The sequence below is a fragment of the Lonchura striata genome, chromosome 8 (genome assembly GCF_050655825.1).
Source record: "Lonchura striata isolate lonStrDom1 chromosome 8, ASM5065582v1, whole genome shotgun sequence".
In the NCBI taxonomy this organism is placed as follows: Eukaryota; Metazoa; Chordata; class Aves; order Passeriformes; family Estrildidae; genus Lonchura; species Lonchura striata.
In genome coordinates, this window is record NC_140710.1 from 908,263 (window position 1) to 925,637 (window position 17,375).

The 17,375-nt window shown below is 47.8% G+C and overlaps 1 protein-coding gene across 4 annotated transcripts in view; it reads left to right on the top strand.

Moving 5' to 3' along the window:
* The window catches only part of NEGR1 (neuronal growth regulator 1), a 175,260-nt gene that overhangs the window by 123,109 nt on the left and 34,776 nt on the right, over window positions 1-17,375 (top strand). For 3 of the 4 annotated variants that reach the window (XR_014956980.1, XM_031505577.3, XM_085586068.1), the window contains exon 7: window positions 15,983-16,024. The exons of the other annotated variant lie outside the window; for it this stretch is intronic. Coding sequence is in view for 2 of the 3 variants with exons in the window: in XM_031505577.3 (XP_031361437.1) it covers window positions 15,983-16,024 (42 nt within the window). In the remaining variant the exon portion in view is untranslated. The remainder of the gene's footprint in view (window positions 1-15,982; window positions 16,025-17,375) is intronic. 4 annotated transcript variants of the gene reach the window in all.

Sequence of the window (17,375 nt, forward strand, 5' to 3'; positions counted from 1 at the left end):
CTGCAGCAGGGTGGGCTCCTCTGCCAGCCCCGACCCCACCCCTCATCTGGGATCTGGCCCTGCATCCCGGGCTGGGCGTGTCCACCCTGTTCTTTCAGAAGTTTAAACTTCTTCTGAAAGTTTTCTATGCCTTCTGATGTTTACCTATTTCTGCTGCAGTTTCTCACATACTGTTCGTATAAACAATGATTGCTTTACATTCTCCTTCGTGAGAGGAGAGAATTAATTAGTTATTTTAACCAATGCAGTTAGAGAAGTAGCAATTTCACCCTCCAATCCACTGTCACCTTTAGACTTCTGTATATTGCAGAATCAGAAATAAACTTCCTCTTTTTCCCCTCTTTTGCATCTAGCCTGCATGTGTGAGTTATTTCGTGTTGTAGTGCCACAGGCGTGCCAGGCTCGTCAGGAGTTTACCCTGACTTCATTCATTAACTGGCACCTTCATTAATTAACTGGCACCACAAAGTTCATCCTCACACGCAGCAGTTCCATTTTACTGACTGAGAAATCACATCTCAGTGCCTTTGTGTTACCCTAGTTTTTAAAAGTGTTTTCTTTTATAATTCTTTTAAAAGTTTTAAAGTTCTCATAAAACTTCTTTAACCTTTTGATAATGTTTACATATTTCCACTAGAGTTCTCATACACTGTTCATGTAAATAATAATCGTTCTACATTCTTCTTTCTAAGAAGAAAAAAATTAATAGACTGTTAGTTTAACCAGTGTAGTTAGAAAAGCAACAATTTCATCCTCCAATTCCCGTCATTTTTAGAACTCTATATATTATGAAGTCAAAAGTAAAATGTACTCCTTTTGTCTTCTAAGCTTACCAAACTTCTGTATACTCATTTCATGTCCAATAACATTTTTGGGCCTGTGTCAGGTTTCTGCTCAGGTTTAGCTCCACAGCTTTGCCTGGCCCACCAAACCTGACATTTCTGGAAAGAAATACATTCTCCAGGGAAATTCCCTTTGTGTCCACAGTTTCTGCTGTTGTCCAATTACCTGAGAAAGATTTTGCTATTTTATCTCTCAAATACCGGCCTGGAAAGCAAATCAAATTTCAATTTGCATAGTTCTGTCTCAGCCAGGCGGGCTGGTCTGCATCAGAAAATGAACAGAAAAAGTGTCTGCAGGTATATATATTTATCTATAAGCTTAAATGAAAATTGCTGTTCTCATTAGCAGCCTGCTGGAAGGCTGCAGCATGAGTCAGAGGACAGTTATTGATTCAGCAAGGCTTGGATCCAGCCCCTTGGGCACACAGCACCGGCTGCTGCAGGAGAAGTCTGGTCCATCCTGGGAATGGTCCATCCTGGACACGGACCCAGCTCCTGCAACTCAGAGCAGGACTGAGCACAAATCCACAGTTTGGGGGTTTTTATTTCTGCTCCTGGGTGTTTTGGGTGCTTCTTGGTGACCGTGGCTGATCTCTCTGCTTCCTACAGCTCACTTGGTGTCCCTGGTTCCTACAGCTCCCTTGGTGTCCCTGGTTCCTACAGCTCCCTTGGTGTCCCCGGTTCCTACAGCTCACTTGGTGTCCGTGGTTCCTACAGCTCACTTGGTGTCCGTGGTTCCTACAGCTCACTTGGTGTCCCCGGTTCCTACAGCTCACTTGGTGTCCCTGGTTCCTACAGCTCCCTTGGTGTCCCTGGTTCCTACAGCTCCCTTGGTGTCCGTGGTTCCTACAGCTCGCTTGGTGTCCGTGGTTCCTACAGCTCCCTTGGTGTCCCTGGTTCCTACAGCTCACTTGGTGTCTGTGGTTCCTGCAGCTCACTTGGTGTCTGTGGTTCCTACAGCTCGCTTGGTGTCCCCTGTTCCCACAGCTCACTTGGTGTCCCTGGTTCCTACAGCTCACTTGGTGTCCCTGGTTCCTACAGCTCACTTGGTGTCTGTGGTTCCTACAGCTCACTTGGTGTCCCCTGTTCCCACAGCTCACTTGGTGTCCCCGGTTCCTGCAGCTCACTTGGTGTCTGTGGTTCCTACAGCTCACTTGGTGTCCCCTGTTCCCACAGCTCCCTTGGTGTCTATGGTTCCTACAGCTCACTTGGTGTCCCTGGTTCCTACAGCTCACTTGGTGTCCCTGGTTCCTACAGCTCACTTGGTGTCCCTGGTTCCTACAGCTCACTTGGTGTCCCCTGTTCCCACAGCTCACTTGGTGTCCCCTGTTCCCACAGCTCACTTGGTGTCCGTGGTTCCTACAGCTCACTTGGTGTCCCCGGTTCCTGCAGCTCACTTGGTGTCCCTGGTTCCTGCAGCTTCCACCAGGAGTGTCCCAGGTCCAGCTGCAGCTGCTGGACCTGCCCCCAGTGCCCTCCAGGTGGATGTTTGTGGAGATTTCTGTCCCCTGCCTTTCTGAGGGCATCCATCCCATGGGTGGATGCTCTTGGGGTGCAGCAGGTCCCAGCTGCTCAGGGCTGGGGAGAGCTGGCAGCAGCAGGGCTGCAAATGCACAGAGATGCTGCTCCCCAGGGCAAACAGCTCAGAGAGCTCCCCGGAGCCCAGGGCACTCCAGCCAGGGAATCCCTTCCTGCCCTGCCCTGTGCCCTGGCAGGGCTGGGGAGCCCTCCCAGAGCTCATCGCTGGGAGCTCGGCACCCCGGATTCATCCGCTGCAGAGAATGGATAAATGGCCAAATCCCCCATTTGCCTAAGCCATAATAATTCTGTTAAATGTTGGGTTTGAGCTCCTTCCATATGGATGCCAACTGCTGCTCCAGGTAACAATTACCGAGAGTTATGAAGGAATTTTCTCTAAATCCATTTTCCAGCTTGAGCTTTATTATGAATTATGTGACAATAAGTGACTGAGATGGGATGAGGCAGAAATAACCCGTTTGTGCAAGGCCAGGAACACAAGTTTCTCCTTGACATTTAGCAGAAATGTAAAGGCCTGAGAGTGGCTCAGGGAAAAATCAAGCAGAAATCAAACAAAAGCCCCGGGGTCTTTCTGTAGGTTCTTGCTGAGTTGCCCCAATGCTCTGGTTTGTTCCATTTGTGTTTATGTGCAGAAATTTTGCAGTTACCCACGGGGTTCAGACTCCTCTTCTTTCCCACCTGATTAAATCAGAGGGGTTGAAGCGAGGCCAAATCTTCATTTTAGGTACCAATCATAAAATCCTGGAATGTCCTGGGTGGGGAGGGGCCCACAGCGATCACTGATCCAGCTCCTGGCCCTGCAGACACCCCTCAATCCCCCCTGCCCCTGATTGTGTCCAAACACTGATTAAAACATTCCATGGAATATTAAATTCCCTGTCTGTGCCCCCTCAGGGGGAGCAGCACCCATGGGCAGAGCTCACTGTACCTCGAGTTTCTTCTCAGAGTACAAAAACCTCCAAGTAAATTTAAAAAAATGGAAAATCCAAAGAATACAAATGGGATGAAGACACAAAGTGCTATGAATAGCCCCATAAATAATGATTTAGATTTATTTTACAGCTCAGGCTGGAACACAAACTTCAGCCTGGCCTCAAAACTTGGGGAGGGAGGGAGGGAGGAGGCTCAGAAAGGAAGCAGAGGATGGAACAATCCCCAGGTGAAGGGACTGGAGACAATTACTGTCTCTCCTGGGCAGGAAAAGTGGGTTATTGGAATATTGGCAAAGGTGCATTAGGAAGTTTTCTCATAACACAGGCCCAGGAGAGAGTCACTTAGGCTGATCAGTGACCAATTCTAAACCCAATGCAAAGCACTTCTTCATTAGAAGGTTATTAAGTGCAGAACTCATTTTCATATCGAGTTGTTGAGCAAAGCTCAGGGGGCTTTACAAAGGAATTAGATATTGATCGAGGATATCCTGAGTTTTCAGAGAGATCAGAAAATAGATTTCAAACCCAAGACTTTGGTATTTAAGCAAATAGTCTAACAGGCTGGAAAATGCCAAAACTGAAATAATTTCCCAGACAAATTCTGGGTTAATTGACAAAAGCATTTGCTTAAACCCAAACATTTACCTGCAAAGTTTGTGTGCTTCTACCGAGTCAAGTGTTTGTAATTTAGGGATTGCCAGAAAATAGAGACTTGGTGATTCCACAGCTTCACTGCATCTTCCTGCTCTGAGTTCCTGAGTGTCTGGGCCCCAGTGAGCTGAAGGAAAAGAGGAAGGGGAAAAAATTAATCTTTTTTTTTTTTTCTTTCTGCAAGAAAGCTAAAAATAACTTCAGAGATTCAGAAACAAGAGGTTTTCAGTGAGCCCACACCGGAAGCACTAATTAACCTCTGTGCTGAACCACAGAGGTAACAAAATGCTGAGGTGCCTCAACGAGCCTCGAAAATCAAGAGCTCAATTACTGCTACCCTTAATTCCCCCTCCAGGTTTCTGTGTGGAGATTTGGACTGGATTTGCAATAATAAATTGAGCATAAAAGCTTTTCTCTTCTCAGGGCTCTTCCAAGCCTCGGGTGCAACGCTCTGGCATCAGAGGCTTTGATTTGTGATATCAGAGCTATTCACAGAAAAGGGCCTGTAATGAATTTTTCAGAAACTTCCTTTTTTCCCCCACATATCTAAAGTAACAAAGCTGATTTCTTGACTTTTAAATGTCCTGCCATGAAGCACCTGGAGAAATAACCTGAATTTTACTGTGGGGGAAAGCGCTGTTCCTTTAGAGACCATTTCTTTAAATTGATATTCAGAATTTTAGGCTTGGCAATATTTAGATTTACTAACTATATTCAAAAATAAAACACAGGCATGAGAGCTGAATCATTTAAATTCTGTTAATTTATTCAGTTAAAATTATATTCCAAGGAAAAGAAGAGAGATTTTTAAAGGCTGAGGATGTGAGGAAGGAAGGAGCAAATCTCATGGAGGGGCTGCATGCTCTGACGATGTAGCAGCTTTAATTTAGTCAATAAATCGTCCATCTTTTGCCAGCCCTTTTTCTGAGGCTGGTGCTGAGCTGTCCAGGGGGCTGCAAATACTCAGGAAACGCCTGCAGGAATGGGAAATCAGAGTCAGAATAGAACTGGGGCTTATCTGGCTCAAAGGATAAAAATGTGGATAAAAATCAAACCACAAAAATGTGGGTTTTGTTAGGTTTGGGGGGTTTTAGTTTTTTTTTTTAAATGTAATTTTACAGCCAGTGGTAGTTCTGTGCATTTATTCAGCTTCTCCATCAAGTTAATTCAATTTATTCATCTTAATCAAGCGCAGACTTTGAAAAATCAGCTCCTGCTGGTCCCAGAATGTTGCATGCAGGATGTGTGGTTCCAAAAAGTGCTTTTGAAAGTGCTTTTGCAGAATCACTGCCCTGCTCCGGGCTGTCCCCAGCCTGGTTCTGAGGCAGTGCTGCCCATCCCTGCTGTGTTTTCCAGGGCACAGCTGCACAAAGGAGGCAGCTGTGCTTCCCTGGCCTGGCCTGCAATGATCACACCAGGGTTTATTCACCTGCTCCTTTCTCCCTGCCATGATCACACCAGGATTTATTCATCTGCTCCTCTCCTTTCTCCCTGCCCTGCTGCACCTGCAAATTTCAGATTCACTCTTCACTCCCAGACTGGCCCAGGCTGAAGGGACCACAGCGGCTCCTCTGGAGCCACCTCCCTGCTCCAGCAGGGACATCCCAGAGCACAGGATTGTGTCCCAATGGTTCTGGAATATCCCCAGAGGGGAGAGCCCACAGCCTCTCTGCACAATCTGCTCAGGGCTGGCACTGCCCGGGGCAGAAGGGCCTCCTGTGCAGGGGGAATTGCTGGGCTCAGTCCCTGCCCGTGGCTCTGGGGCCATCGCTGGGCCTGGAGCAGAGCCTGGGGCTGCTCTGACACCCAGGGACAGACAGGGACAGGCAGGGACACACAGGGACACACAGGGACACCCAGGGACAGACAGAGATACGCAGGGACAGACAGACAGGGACAGGGACACCCAGGGAGAGCCAGGGACACACAGGGACACACTTAGAGATACCCAGGGCTGAGCACTCTCACTGGGCTCTCTCCAGGCTGAGCAGCCCCAGCTCCCTCAGCCCCTCCTGGGCACCGAGATGCTCCAGGCCCTTCTCAGCTCCAGGAGCTCCTGGCCCTGCTGTGCTGAGGAGCCACAGCTGGACACAGCACCCAGAGGTGCCCCCAGGGCTGGGTGCAGGGGCAGGATAATCTGCTCCTTCTTAACTCTAACTCCATCTTAATTAATCTCCTTTCACAGAAATTGTAGTCATTTCAGGAATCTCATCATGACATGGGCACATCTCCTGTGTAATTTATAGAGATTGTAATGATTCATTTGATAGGCATTGTCTGTGGATTTCGGCTCGTCAGGGATCAGCAGAGCTATAATTACACTGTAATTACTAAATAAGTTATTCACAAATTGCTATGCCAGTGAAAGCAAATAGCAGAGCACTTGAAGAGTTTCCAGTTCTGGGCACGTGTTCGACCCGTGTGGGGAGTGCGGGGCTGGGAATCCATGGAGCATGAGGGAGAGCTGCTGGAATCCATGGAGGATGAGGGACAAGGGCTGGAATCCATGGAGTATGAGGGACAGGGACTGGAATCCATGGAGTATGAGGGAGAGCTGCTGGAATCCATGGAGGATGAGGGACAGGGGCTGGAATCCATGGAGTATGAGGGAGAGCTGCTGGAATCCATGGAGCCTGAGGGACAGGGGCTGCTGGAATCCATGGAGCATGAGGGAGAGCTGCTGGAATCCAGGGCACAATGAGGCCAGTCCTACAGGGACCATCTCTCAGACCACAAGTGGACCCCAAATGCTGGGAAGTGTGGGCACCTGGATCCATGTGGACACCTGGATCCATGTGGACGCCTGGATTTGGGTGGGCACCTGGATCCATGTGGACACCTGGATCCATGTGGACACCTGGATCCGTGTGGACGCCTGGATCTGTGTGGACACCTGGATCCGTGTGGACCCTCCCCATCAGCTCCCATGTCCGGGCTGCTGCTCCCGTGCGACGCAGGCAGATCCCTCAGGTTCCTTCTGCTGGTTTCCTGGGAAATGTGGTGACGGGCTGCCCCTGCAGCGGGCAGGGCTGGGTGGGACATTGGAAGTGGTGCCTTGAGGAGCTGGAGCAGAAGCTAGGTGGAGTTAAGAGCAAGAAAGAGAATATTTATGGCAGGGCCTTCAAAGGCCACACCCTGGAGCCACAGCCCTGGCTCTGCCAGGAGGGCTCCAAGATGGGAGCAAAAGAGGGCTTGGTCAGGAGATCTGACATTTCTATAAGTTCTGCTCCATTTGCATACAGGAGATAACTGCCTAATTAACAGCTTCAAATGATAGAGTTTCATCCTCCTTGCTTGCTTTCCCTCTCTCCCTTGTCACGTTGTTTGTGCTTTGGGCCTGAGGTTTGAAGAGATTGTCCTTGAGTCTCCAGCTAGAGCAGGATTGTTTTGTCCTCCCCACGCTGGGAAAAGATCCCAGTAACACTGAATAATATAAAGCTAAAAGCTGCACACCAATACGGAGCAGAACAACATAAACCCCAAGGTTTTCAGTTTCTCAGTTTCAGTTTCCCCACTTTTGACAGAATTATTCCCTGGCAGGGTGGGCAGCCCTGGCACAGGTGCCCAGAGCAGCTGGGCTGCCCCTGATCCCTGGAATGTCCAAGGCCAGGCTGGGCACTGGCCAGCATCTCCAGGGGCTGTTGGGCCGTGTTTATCCCCAGAAGTGCACTGACAGTTGTGCAGATTTAAAAAGTGACCTGTGAGAACAGGAATATCGATGCTGGGAGCCAGGGCAGTGCTAATCATATGTTTCTGAGCAGCAAAATGCTAACAGATTTCCAGCTCTGCATTATTCATGAGCTCCCATTTATCCATATGAATGGAAGACCAAGCTCAAAGGACACAGCCAACTCTGGCACTTTTTCTTCATTTTGTTGTGATGTCAACAGCTGTAAAAACTATTAAAGCAGCAGTTTTCCCTGGAAAAATCCGAAATGGGGGATGAGGACTCGTGAGCAAATATTGTTTGTCCTTTAGAACAGTGTACTTTGAATAACTAAATCAAAGCTTTCATGTCCCTTTGGTGACCTGGACATATCCCAGTGTGTGAAATGTGTGGCTTTCTCCCTTCCTGGCCTGCTCTGGTTTGGGTTTTCCTCTGAGTTTTCTTGGCAGGAGCTTCTCCAGGCACACCTCGGTGGGGTGCAAGTGCTGGGGGTCCTTCTGAAACCTGTGAGGATCTCAGTGCTCACATTTATTTCTCAAATCTGATCAAATCCATGATTAATTTAGTCGATTTTTTTCTTCCTGTGTTGCACCTTTCCATTTTGAATGGTTTGGTGCTGCAAATGCTGATGCAAAGACGTGCCCTCACGTTAGTGGGTATATAATTTCATGATCCTCAAAAAGTGGCCTGCAAATGAATGGCTGCTTTTGCCAACACCCATTTGCTGGGGACAAAGTTCCCTGATTTATTCATTTATGCAAAATACAGGCAGTCCTGCGAAAGGTAAAGCCTTGAGCATATACAGTGTCTTATAGATGTGAAATTGTTGTGAGAGTGAGGATGGAAAATGCATATTTTTACTGCCAAGAGAATCAAATGTGTGACCTTTAATTAATACATTATTTTGAATGTTTTTAATTAAAATATAAATTTGTCTGTTGCTGGTTCACACACACACACAACACGGCCCCTCACATTTAAATTAAATTAAATTGAATTTAACTAAATTAAATTAAATTAAATTAATTTTTTTCACACTATGAAATTGTTAATCCTGCATAAAACATGATGGCTCACTCTGGAGCTTATTAAAAAATAAATAAATAAAAAAGCTTTTAGTAGACCGGGGCAGTAAAGCAATGTGTTTAGTACCTTTCTCTGCCTTTCCATTTGGAAAGCAAATTCCATCTGAATTTAAGTAAAATTTGAAATTCATCCCATTGTGCTGCCAGCTGAGAACAAGTCTGGGACCCGGGGCTGGAGGCTCTGGCACAAACCTGGAGGCTCTTAAAAATTACCTTTTGTTGGACTTCTTGTACAACAGGGCACGAAAAGCTGTCAATAATGTGGTTTTCTACCGCCTTAAAAACATTTGAATATTTATTGAGAAGCCCTTGTTATCAAGCAAAGCAATCAGCTGGAGGTGTAGAGCTGCCGGAGGATGGAGTGAGAAAACTCCTTGGCAATTTCAGGCCTCAGACTTCAAGTTCACAATTATTATTTTTTTAACGTCTCACCGGTGTAGAGCTATTAAATATTTATCATCCTGTAATAAAAGAATAAACCATTTAAATAAAATAAACCATTACGAGGCAATTAAGGTGTAATAACTCAAACCTGCAGAAAAGCTCTAATTGTAATTGCAAAATATTAAGGGTGAGAGAAAGACACGGAATAAATTAAGGTCACGTCTCTGCCCCATCCACTCAGAGTTTCCATCCAAAAGATTTATTATGAAGTGTTTTTCCATTTTTCCTGGTACTCAAACAGGCTCTAGCTTCCCTAGGCTTAAAGACCTCGATTTCACAATAAATCATTAATCTTTAACAAAGCTGATGAAGCCTGGGGGAGATTAGCTTAAATAAACCCAGTTAATTATCAAAGGTCATAAATTGAAGCAGTTATGAGCATTTTTTTAATTAACTAATGAGATGGTATTTAACTGCCAGTTGTGTTTTGGTCCAGTTATTGATTCCTCCGCGTTGAAATATCAAAGTCAAACAATCGTACTGGTGCAGATGGAACTGAAAGGAGCTTTTTGCATTCTCCAGCTGGGAATGTTCTCCTTGGGACCATCCCAGCCATCCCACCCTGTGCATCCCTGAGAGCTCTGGCAGGTTTGGGAACGTGCCCGTTCCCTGGGGAGCACCGCATGGAGAAGAACCTCTCCTGAGATCCACCCTAAACCTGCCCTGAGGAATTCCTGAGGGGTGGCAGCCACCAACGTCACGAGTGAGGGGCTGCAGAAAGCAATGGAACATTCCAGAGTTTGTGTTCCTTGAAAACAGGTTGGGTTTTCTGCCACTGGAACAGTGAAGGACACTGGGAGTTCATTATAGCATTGCTTTTTTATTCCCCAAACCAGAAATTAGGCGTGGCTTTACTCACAGCAAAGCACATTTTTCACTTTTAAAGCCTGGTATCCCCCTCGCAGCTGTAATTGCTCCAGCACAACCGTTTGCTTTTGGACCAGCTGCAGAGCAATAAAATCAGGTACCACTGACGCTGCTGAGCCAGGGACGGGCAAAATGGGTCATACCATTTTAGAAGGTAGACTGAGTGCTTATATAAAAACACTTTTTTTTTAATAGAGAACATTGTGAACATGAATTCCATTAGAGTAAAACCATTTCACCTGGTCGGTGCACTGGACTCAGGTCAGTGTGGCAGAACATATCACATATCTATGAACAAAATTAACAGAAAGAGAGATAATCGATTGTTTACATTCCTCCTGGACTTCTTCCCAGGCTTAGCCTGGCAGAAACCTCTCTCCTCTCTCTGACTGAACGAGAATATCCAAGTACCACTGTAACAAAAAGTGGGATTGGTAGCTTCAACTCTAGACCTGGTCCCAGGGATGGGCTGGTGCTGAGCTTGTGCAGGGAGGGGGCTCCGGAGGACTGGAAAAGGGCACTGGCCTTTGGAATGGGAATAGGATGGGATGGAATGGAATGGAATGGAATGGCATGGAATGGAATGGAATGGAATGGAATGGAATGGAATGGAATGGAATGGAATGGAGAGGGATGGAATGGAATGGAATGAAATGGAATGGAATGGAATGGAATGGAATGGAATGGAATGAAGAGGGATGGAATGGAATGGAATGGAATGGAATGGAATGGAATGGAATGGAATGGAATGGAATACAATGGAATGGAATACAATGGAATGGAACAGGAATGGAATACAATGGAATGGAATACAATGGAGTGGAACAGGAATACAATGGAATGGAACAGGAACGGCCAGACAGGAATGGGATGGGAAGAGCTGGGACGCCCTGGGCAGTGCCCAGGCTGCGGCTGGCTCTGCCGGAGCTGCTCCTGGGATGGATGTCTCTGGGGGCACGGGCTGAGATCACTGCTCTGCCCTCTGCTGAGCTCCCCCTGCTCTCTGGGGGATGAAGTTTGGGCTTTGCCGTGGACAGGAGCCAGGGTCGGTGCTCTGCTCCCTCGGGTCATCCCTGCCCAAATCACCCGAGTTTCCTCCTCACAGGAGCCTGGTTTGTTTGGGGAGCTCCGAGGAGGAGCAGCGTGAGCACAGGCAGGCTGGAGAGGTGCACGTCCCCCTGGAATTCTGGAGGAATCTGCCCCCAGTTTGTTCCCTTTGCTCAGGCAAACAGGGGCTGATGAATCGCTGCCTTCCTAACCACATGCAGGAGATTTGCTAGGCAAATAATTACCAGTAATTGGCCTCTGGTAAACTAAAAGTCAGGGTTTATTTACTTGCTTGTTTTCACCTGCCTGTATCCTCTAATAGCTCCTTCCAGCTCATATTTTTCCCAAGCCTTGGATGTCAGGAAGCTGCAGCTGTGGGTCCTGCCCTCCTCGAGCACGTCTGTAATTCTCAGCCCCGCTGTCCTCCCCTGCCTGGGAATTTACTGTTGTTTTGACAATTTTATGTGCAAACATATTTAAATCCCTCTGACCTCAGCCTCCTGAGCTGATTGAATTTTGTTTTAACTTTGGTCTGGCAATTTCCATTTTCATGTTTTTATGCAGAATGCCAGGGTTTCTGCTTGTGATAAAACTGAGACAAAAATAGGTTTGGGTCCGTGCTGAATTTCTGTGTGAGCAGAGGGGCTCTCATTTTGCTCAGGGTGCCTCATTCCTTCACTGTGTTCTTGAGTGGAAATGGTGGGGTTTAACTTGGACTTGATGATCTCTGAGGTCTCTTCCAGCCTTAATGATTCTGCAGTCTCTGGGGTCAGCTTTACTTTGGCGGTTCCCTTCCTGTTCTGGCTTTCCCAGCCAGGGCCTTTTTGCAGCCAATTCCTTTTGCTCCCTGTAATTTGCCTCCTTGTGCTCCCCTTTCATGGGATGCTTTCCCATTCTGATAAGAGGTTTTCTCTGCCAGCTCTTTTCTGCTGGGATCAGAAAGGAATTTCTAGATACAATCTCTGTGCTTTTGGTAAAAGGCAGCTACTAAACGTCCTTGGCATTTAACCTCACCTCCTTGGCCCAGCTGCCTTTAGTGCTTACATTCTGCAGAGGTTTCCCTTTTGAGGATTAGAGCTGCAGCTACAAATCCCTGGGGTTTATTCTCCCACTCCATTTGAACCCTCTCAGCTGCTGACTGTCTGGGTCATTTCCAGCGTTAGATGCGGCTCACCACCCCCAGCCAGAACTGATTTTGAGGAGAACAGCAGGATTTACCTCTTCCCATGACAACCTGCTGGGGATTCCTGTGCCCACATATTCCAGCAGAGCTGGGCTGCCACACCAGCACTGCCTGAGCCTTTCCTGGTGCACCAGGGCAGGTCTGGTTTGGATAGGAGGGAAAATTCCTTCCCTGGTGAGTCAGTCAGGGGCTTGGGGCTTGGGGCATTTAGAGCTGGGCAGGAACTGCATCCCCACTTCTCCAGGTGCGTTTGGCAGCCAGGATGTTGTGCCAGTATCCCCATGCCCAGAACATTCCTGGTTTATGTTTTTGAGCCCAGCCTGACGCCAAGCTCTGCTTTAAACCAGCGAGCCGGGTTTGGTGTCCCCGAGGAGGTGGCTCTGCAGGGACCTCACACAGGTCCTGCACACGCAGCCCAGCTCTGCCACGGGCACAGCAGCAGCTGCTGGGCACTCCCTGCTCTTCCAAAGCCCCACGGTCCAGCTGGGGAGAATTCCCCACTGCAGCCCCAGACACGGTGGGTTTCCATTAGACTTGCAGATTCCTTTTCCACAAGCACCCTTGGAAATGTGAGCAGCCCTGATAGCGCAGGACTGGGTCCCAGGGAGGTGCAGTGCAGATCGTGCCACTCTTGCCCACGCTTCCCTGCCTCCCAGGGCTCCTAAGGAGTCATTAACAAATTTTAATTTGAATGAACCAGCCTAGCGTGCTTCTTCAGAACCAGCTGGTTTTGTTTTCTCTCTACAGACCTGAACATTTTCATGAATAAAGATTTGCAAAGAGTTTCAGAACTTGAAACTAGAAATAGATCCGTCTCTCCAATGCCTTGGTCTAATAATGTATTTAAAAATGAGATTTTTTGCAAGAATAATACATTAAATCACCGCCCTCGCTTCCAGCCTCAATGCTGCCAGGAATCTGTGACTTTATGCTACCTTAAGCACCTATAATTAAGTCTAGATCTGATGTTTCCCAGGGAGACACGATCCCAGCACAACCCCTGCTGGTTTGGGTAGGGTATTTTGCTTTTTAATGAAATATTGTACTGACTGAGTGTGTTAATTTGCCTGATTGTTGGAAAGAATGGTGTTCATCTGCAGCAAGAGGAACTTTCCCAGGAAGCCACAGTCACGAGGATTGAGTCCTAAATTCCCAAGAAAAAGATGCTGTTAACTTAAGGTAGCCAGAAAAATAACGTTTGTCATCATTGCACAACACATTTGAGCCAGTTTGAGAATTATCCATGAGGAGAAGGCTGTAATTGCTCAGAACATTAAGGCTTGGGAGAAGTTAAGGAACACTAAATCAAATTATTGTCACACTTTTAAAACAGCCTTTAAAATACAAAACCGAGGAAATCTTGATAGGCTTTTGTTTTGTCTGAGCCTCTTGTTGGACCCCAGCTCCTGTTTCTCCTGCTGAAGTCAGGGTTGCTCCGTGCAGGGGCACAGCCTCCTTTGCCAGGGGAACATTTTGGGGTGGGAGCATTTGCTGTGCTGAGTTTCCCTATTTCCCTGTGCTGAGTTTCCCTTTTCCCTCATGTTGAATTTCCCTTTTCCCTCATGTTGAGTTTCCCTTTTTCCTCATGTTGAGTTTCCCTTTTCCCTTATGTTGAATTTCCCTTTTCCCTCATGTTGAGTTTCCCTTTTCCCTTATGTTGAATTTCCCTTTTCCCTCATGTTGAATTTCCCTTTTTCTTTTGGGTTGAGTTTCCTTTTCTTCCTTGTGTTGTTTTTCTTTTCTTCATGTTGAATTTTCCTTTTTCCCTCAGGCTGAATTTCCCTTTCCCCCATGCTGAATTTCCCCTTCCCTCATCCTGAATTTCCCTTTCCCTCATGCTGAATTTCCCTTTCCCTCATGCTGAATTTCCCCTTCCCTCAGGCTGAATTTCCCTTTCCCTTGAATTGAATTTCCCCTTCCCTCATGCTGAATTTCCCCTTCCCCCATGCTGAATTTCCCTTTCCCTCATGCTGAATTCCCCTTCCTTCAGGCTGAATTTCCCTTTTCCTCGCCTGGAGCTCCAGCAGCTGCTCTTGCTGGGGCTGTCCCTGATGTCCCCTGCGTGGTGCAGTGGCACCCAGGCCCTCCCTGTGCCCCTGCCTGAGAAAGCACCTTTGGGATTTTCAGATCCAAACCCCACAAATGCACCTTTGTGGCTCTTTCCCCTTTTCCCCATCCACACCCGTGTCACAAAGTCCAAGTTTCTTCAGTTTCTTGAAACTTGGGCATCGCTGCCATGAATTTGGCATCTCACAGATTTCTGCATTTCTGGGCAATTTTGCTTTCTCTCAGTTAAATATTCTGGGGAAAAGCCTTGTTTGTGCCCTGGCTGGCTGAGCAGAGTTTTAAGGCACAATGAGCACCCTCCCCATCCCTCCTCTTCCTCGCTGGAGCCAGCTGCACGTGCCTGGGATGCTCCTGCATGGAGAGCAGCATCTCCCCCTCTCCCTTGCCATGCCACGCTGGGGAGTGAGGTGGGGTACCAGGGACAGACCCATCTGCCCCTGCCCCTGCACAGGGCTGGGAAACCTCGTACCCAAAACCCTTTTTATGCTGAAGGTGTCACCAACTTCATGGATTTTAATGCCAATTAAAAGTTTAACACAGCTCAAATTCCATTTCGCTTTCAAAACGTGATTTGGGTTCATCAGCACCCACAGTGTGTTTGTCAAGGTGTTGAATAATTGGTTTTAAGGTTGGAAACATTCATCTGCATTAGCAGAAGTTTAGCAGTTGGGTAAAGAACCTTCATAACTTTTTATTTGGGGAAATATTTGTCTGCTATTTCTCTTGAACTCGTGTTTGCACAGTATTAACCTGAAAAGCAATTGTAGGAGGAAAAAAACCCTCAAAATTGGCCAGGAGCTGGTGTGTGCTCAGCCATTCCCTGCACATCCCTGCTTGTCAACTCGCTCCCATTTTTTTTCATTAGTTTCTTGTTATAGTCAAGATATGGTCAATGATCTTTTGAGCTTGGTAATTTTGTTAAACCTTTTTTATGAGCAGTATTGAATTGCTGCATTGAGACGGGAGCTTGCTTCCGTGCAAGATTAATTGGGACCGGTATTTCATTTTGCATAGCACTATTCAAAGCTAATAAAAAGGCCCAGAATAATGAATTTTAAAGTCAAATTATAATGAAAAGCCACAGGTGATTGTTTCATTAGGCTGGATGCAGGAGAACTGTGTCTTCTCTTAACTTTGCCTGTTTGTATTGGTTGCCCTGGGGGAAGTAAACAACTTCCAAATGGGTTTGATGTTTCTGAGAAATGTTCTCTTCTGGAAAGACTTCAATAATTAAAAAGATGTGCCTTCTTAAAAGTTCACCGAAGCACAAAACAATTGCTTTAAAACATTCTTTGTTCAAAACTGTTACCTTGACTGATCTTCATGGGAGGAAATTGCCTTCAATGGAGAGAACAAAGCCCTTCCCTTAGCCAGGTTTCAGTGGCTCCCGGGAGAAAAGCTTTGGAGCTCCAGAACCCCAGGGGCAAAAAGCCCGGCCCGGAGGGGGTGTGATGGTGCTGATGGTGTGCACAAAGTGTGGGTAAGAGCAGTGCTGGGTGAGCTCCAGCACAGAGCTCTGCCCAGCCCCACTCGAGATTGAACTGTGCTGTCTCTTGCATGACTGTTTGCTGTCTCATTCTGTACTTGTCTTCCATGTGTGATTAACTCCCAAATGTTCTCTTTTTCTTTTTTTTTTTTTTCCTTTTCCCTTTTTGTAGAAATTATTGAGCCTACTACCTCTAGTCGTGTCTCGAGCCCAGGTCAGTATCCCCCGCAGGAGGTCGGTGCCTGCCGGGCCTCATTGCCATCCGTGCCCGGGGCTGACCCGGGCTGCTGTGTCGTGGTAGTGCTGGACTGTCCCTGTCTTTGTGCTTCCATTGGTGTGTCTTCCCTGCAGGCTTCGTGTCTCGTCCTCTTTCTCCCTGTTTCGAGCAGCCTGTCCCCCATCCCCTCCCTGCCACGGGTCTCTGCGGTGGGGCTGTGCAGGGCACTGCTCCCTGCGGGCACCTCCCTGCTCTGGAACCACCTCCCCCTCCGAACCCTTGCTGGTGTTGTTGCAAATGTGGGTCTTGGTTGGAGGATGTGCAGATCTCTCGCTGCCTCGTCTCTGGCTGCCTGTGGGATGGAGCAGGAGCTGTTGGGAGGGCTTGGTGGGGGCTGAACGCTTCTCCGTGGGCCTGGAGGGCACCCACAGCTCCTGGTGCTCCTGCTGCATCCCCCTTTTCTTGGGGATTCCTGTTACTGCTCCCCAGCAGGACCCTCAGTGGGGCTGCTCACAGAATCTTGGAATGGTTTGGGTTGGGAGGAACCTCAAAGCCCCTCCAGCGCCATGGCAGGGACACCTCCCACTGTCCCAGGTGCTCCAGCCCCAGCGTCCAACCTTGGGCACTGCCAAGGATCCAGAGGCAGCCACAGCTGCTCTGGGCACCAGTGCCAGGACCATGCCTCTCTCACAGAGAATAATTCTTTCCCAATATCCCATCCAGGATAGCAGGCAGAATTTTCCTCTGGCAAAGCCTTCACCAGATGAGTACTTTTATTTCCTAACTAAAGATTGGAAGGATTGCACCAGAAAGCCACAGAAATTGAGGTGATTAAACCAAGTGAGGCAGGTTAAACCAAGGGCTGCAGAAGGAAAAGCAGGCACAGGTGATTCCAACACCCCAGACCTACAGGAGCAGCAAGCTGAGTGTTTAAATCTGCAGTGCTTTAATTAAAGAGCTTAGGGAGGGCAGCTCTGGTGTCACTCAGGGGGCAGAGGTGCTGCCTCCCTGCTTTCCCCGGGCTCCAGGGAGCATCCCAAAGCTCTCCATCTCCTCTAGGGCAGAGTGTGTCCCTGTCTCCATCTCCTCTAGGGCAGAGACTGTCCCTGTCTCCATCTCCTCTAGGACAGAGATTGTCCTGTGCCTGCAGCCAGAGCTGCAGCAAAACCTCTGCATGATGCCTCCATCCAAAGCCACGGCATGGGAGGGGGGACTGGACTGCAAAAAGCTGATGGTGCCTGCAGTGAAAGTCCCCATCCTGGGGATTTTCCACAGTTGCTTTGGACTAGCAAGCAGTTGGACATAAGCTGGGGAATTATTTTTGGATTAAGAGAAGCTGAGAAGAAGG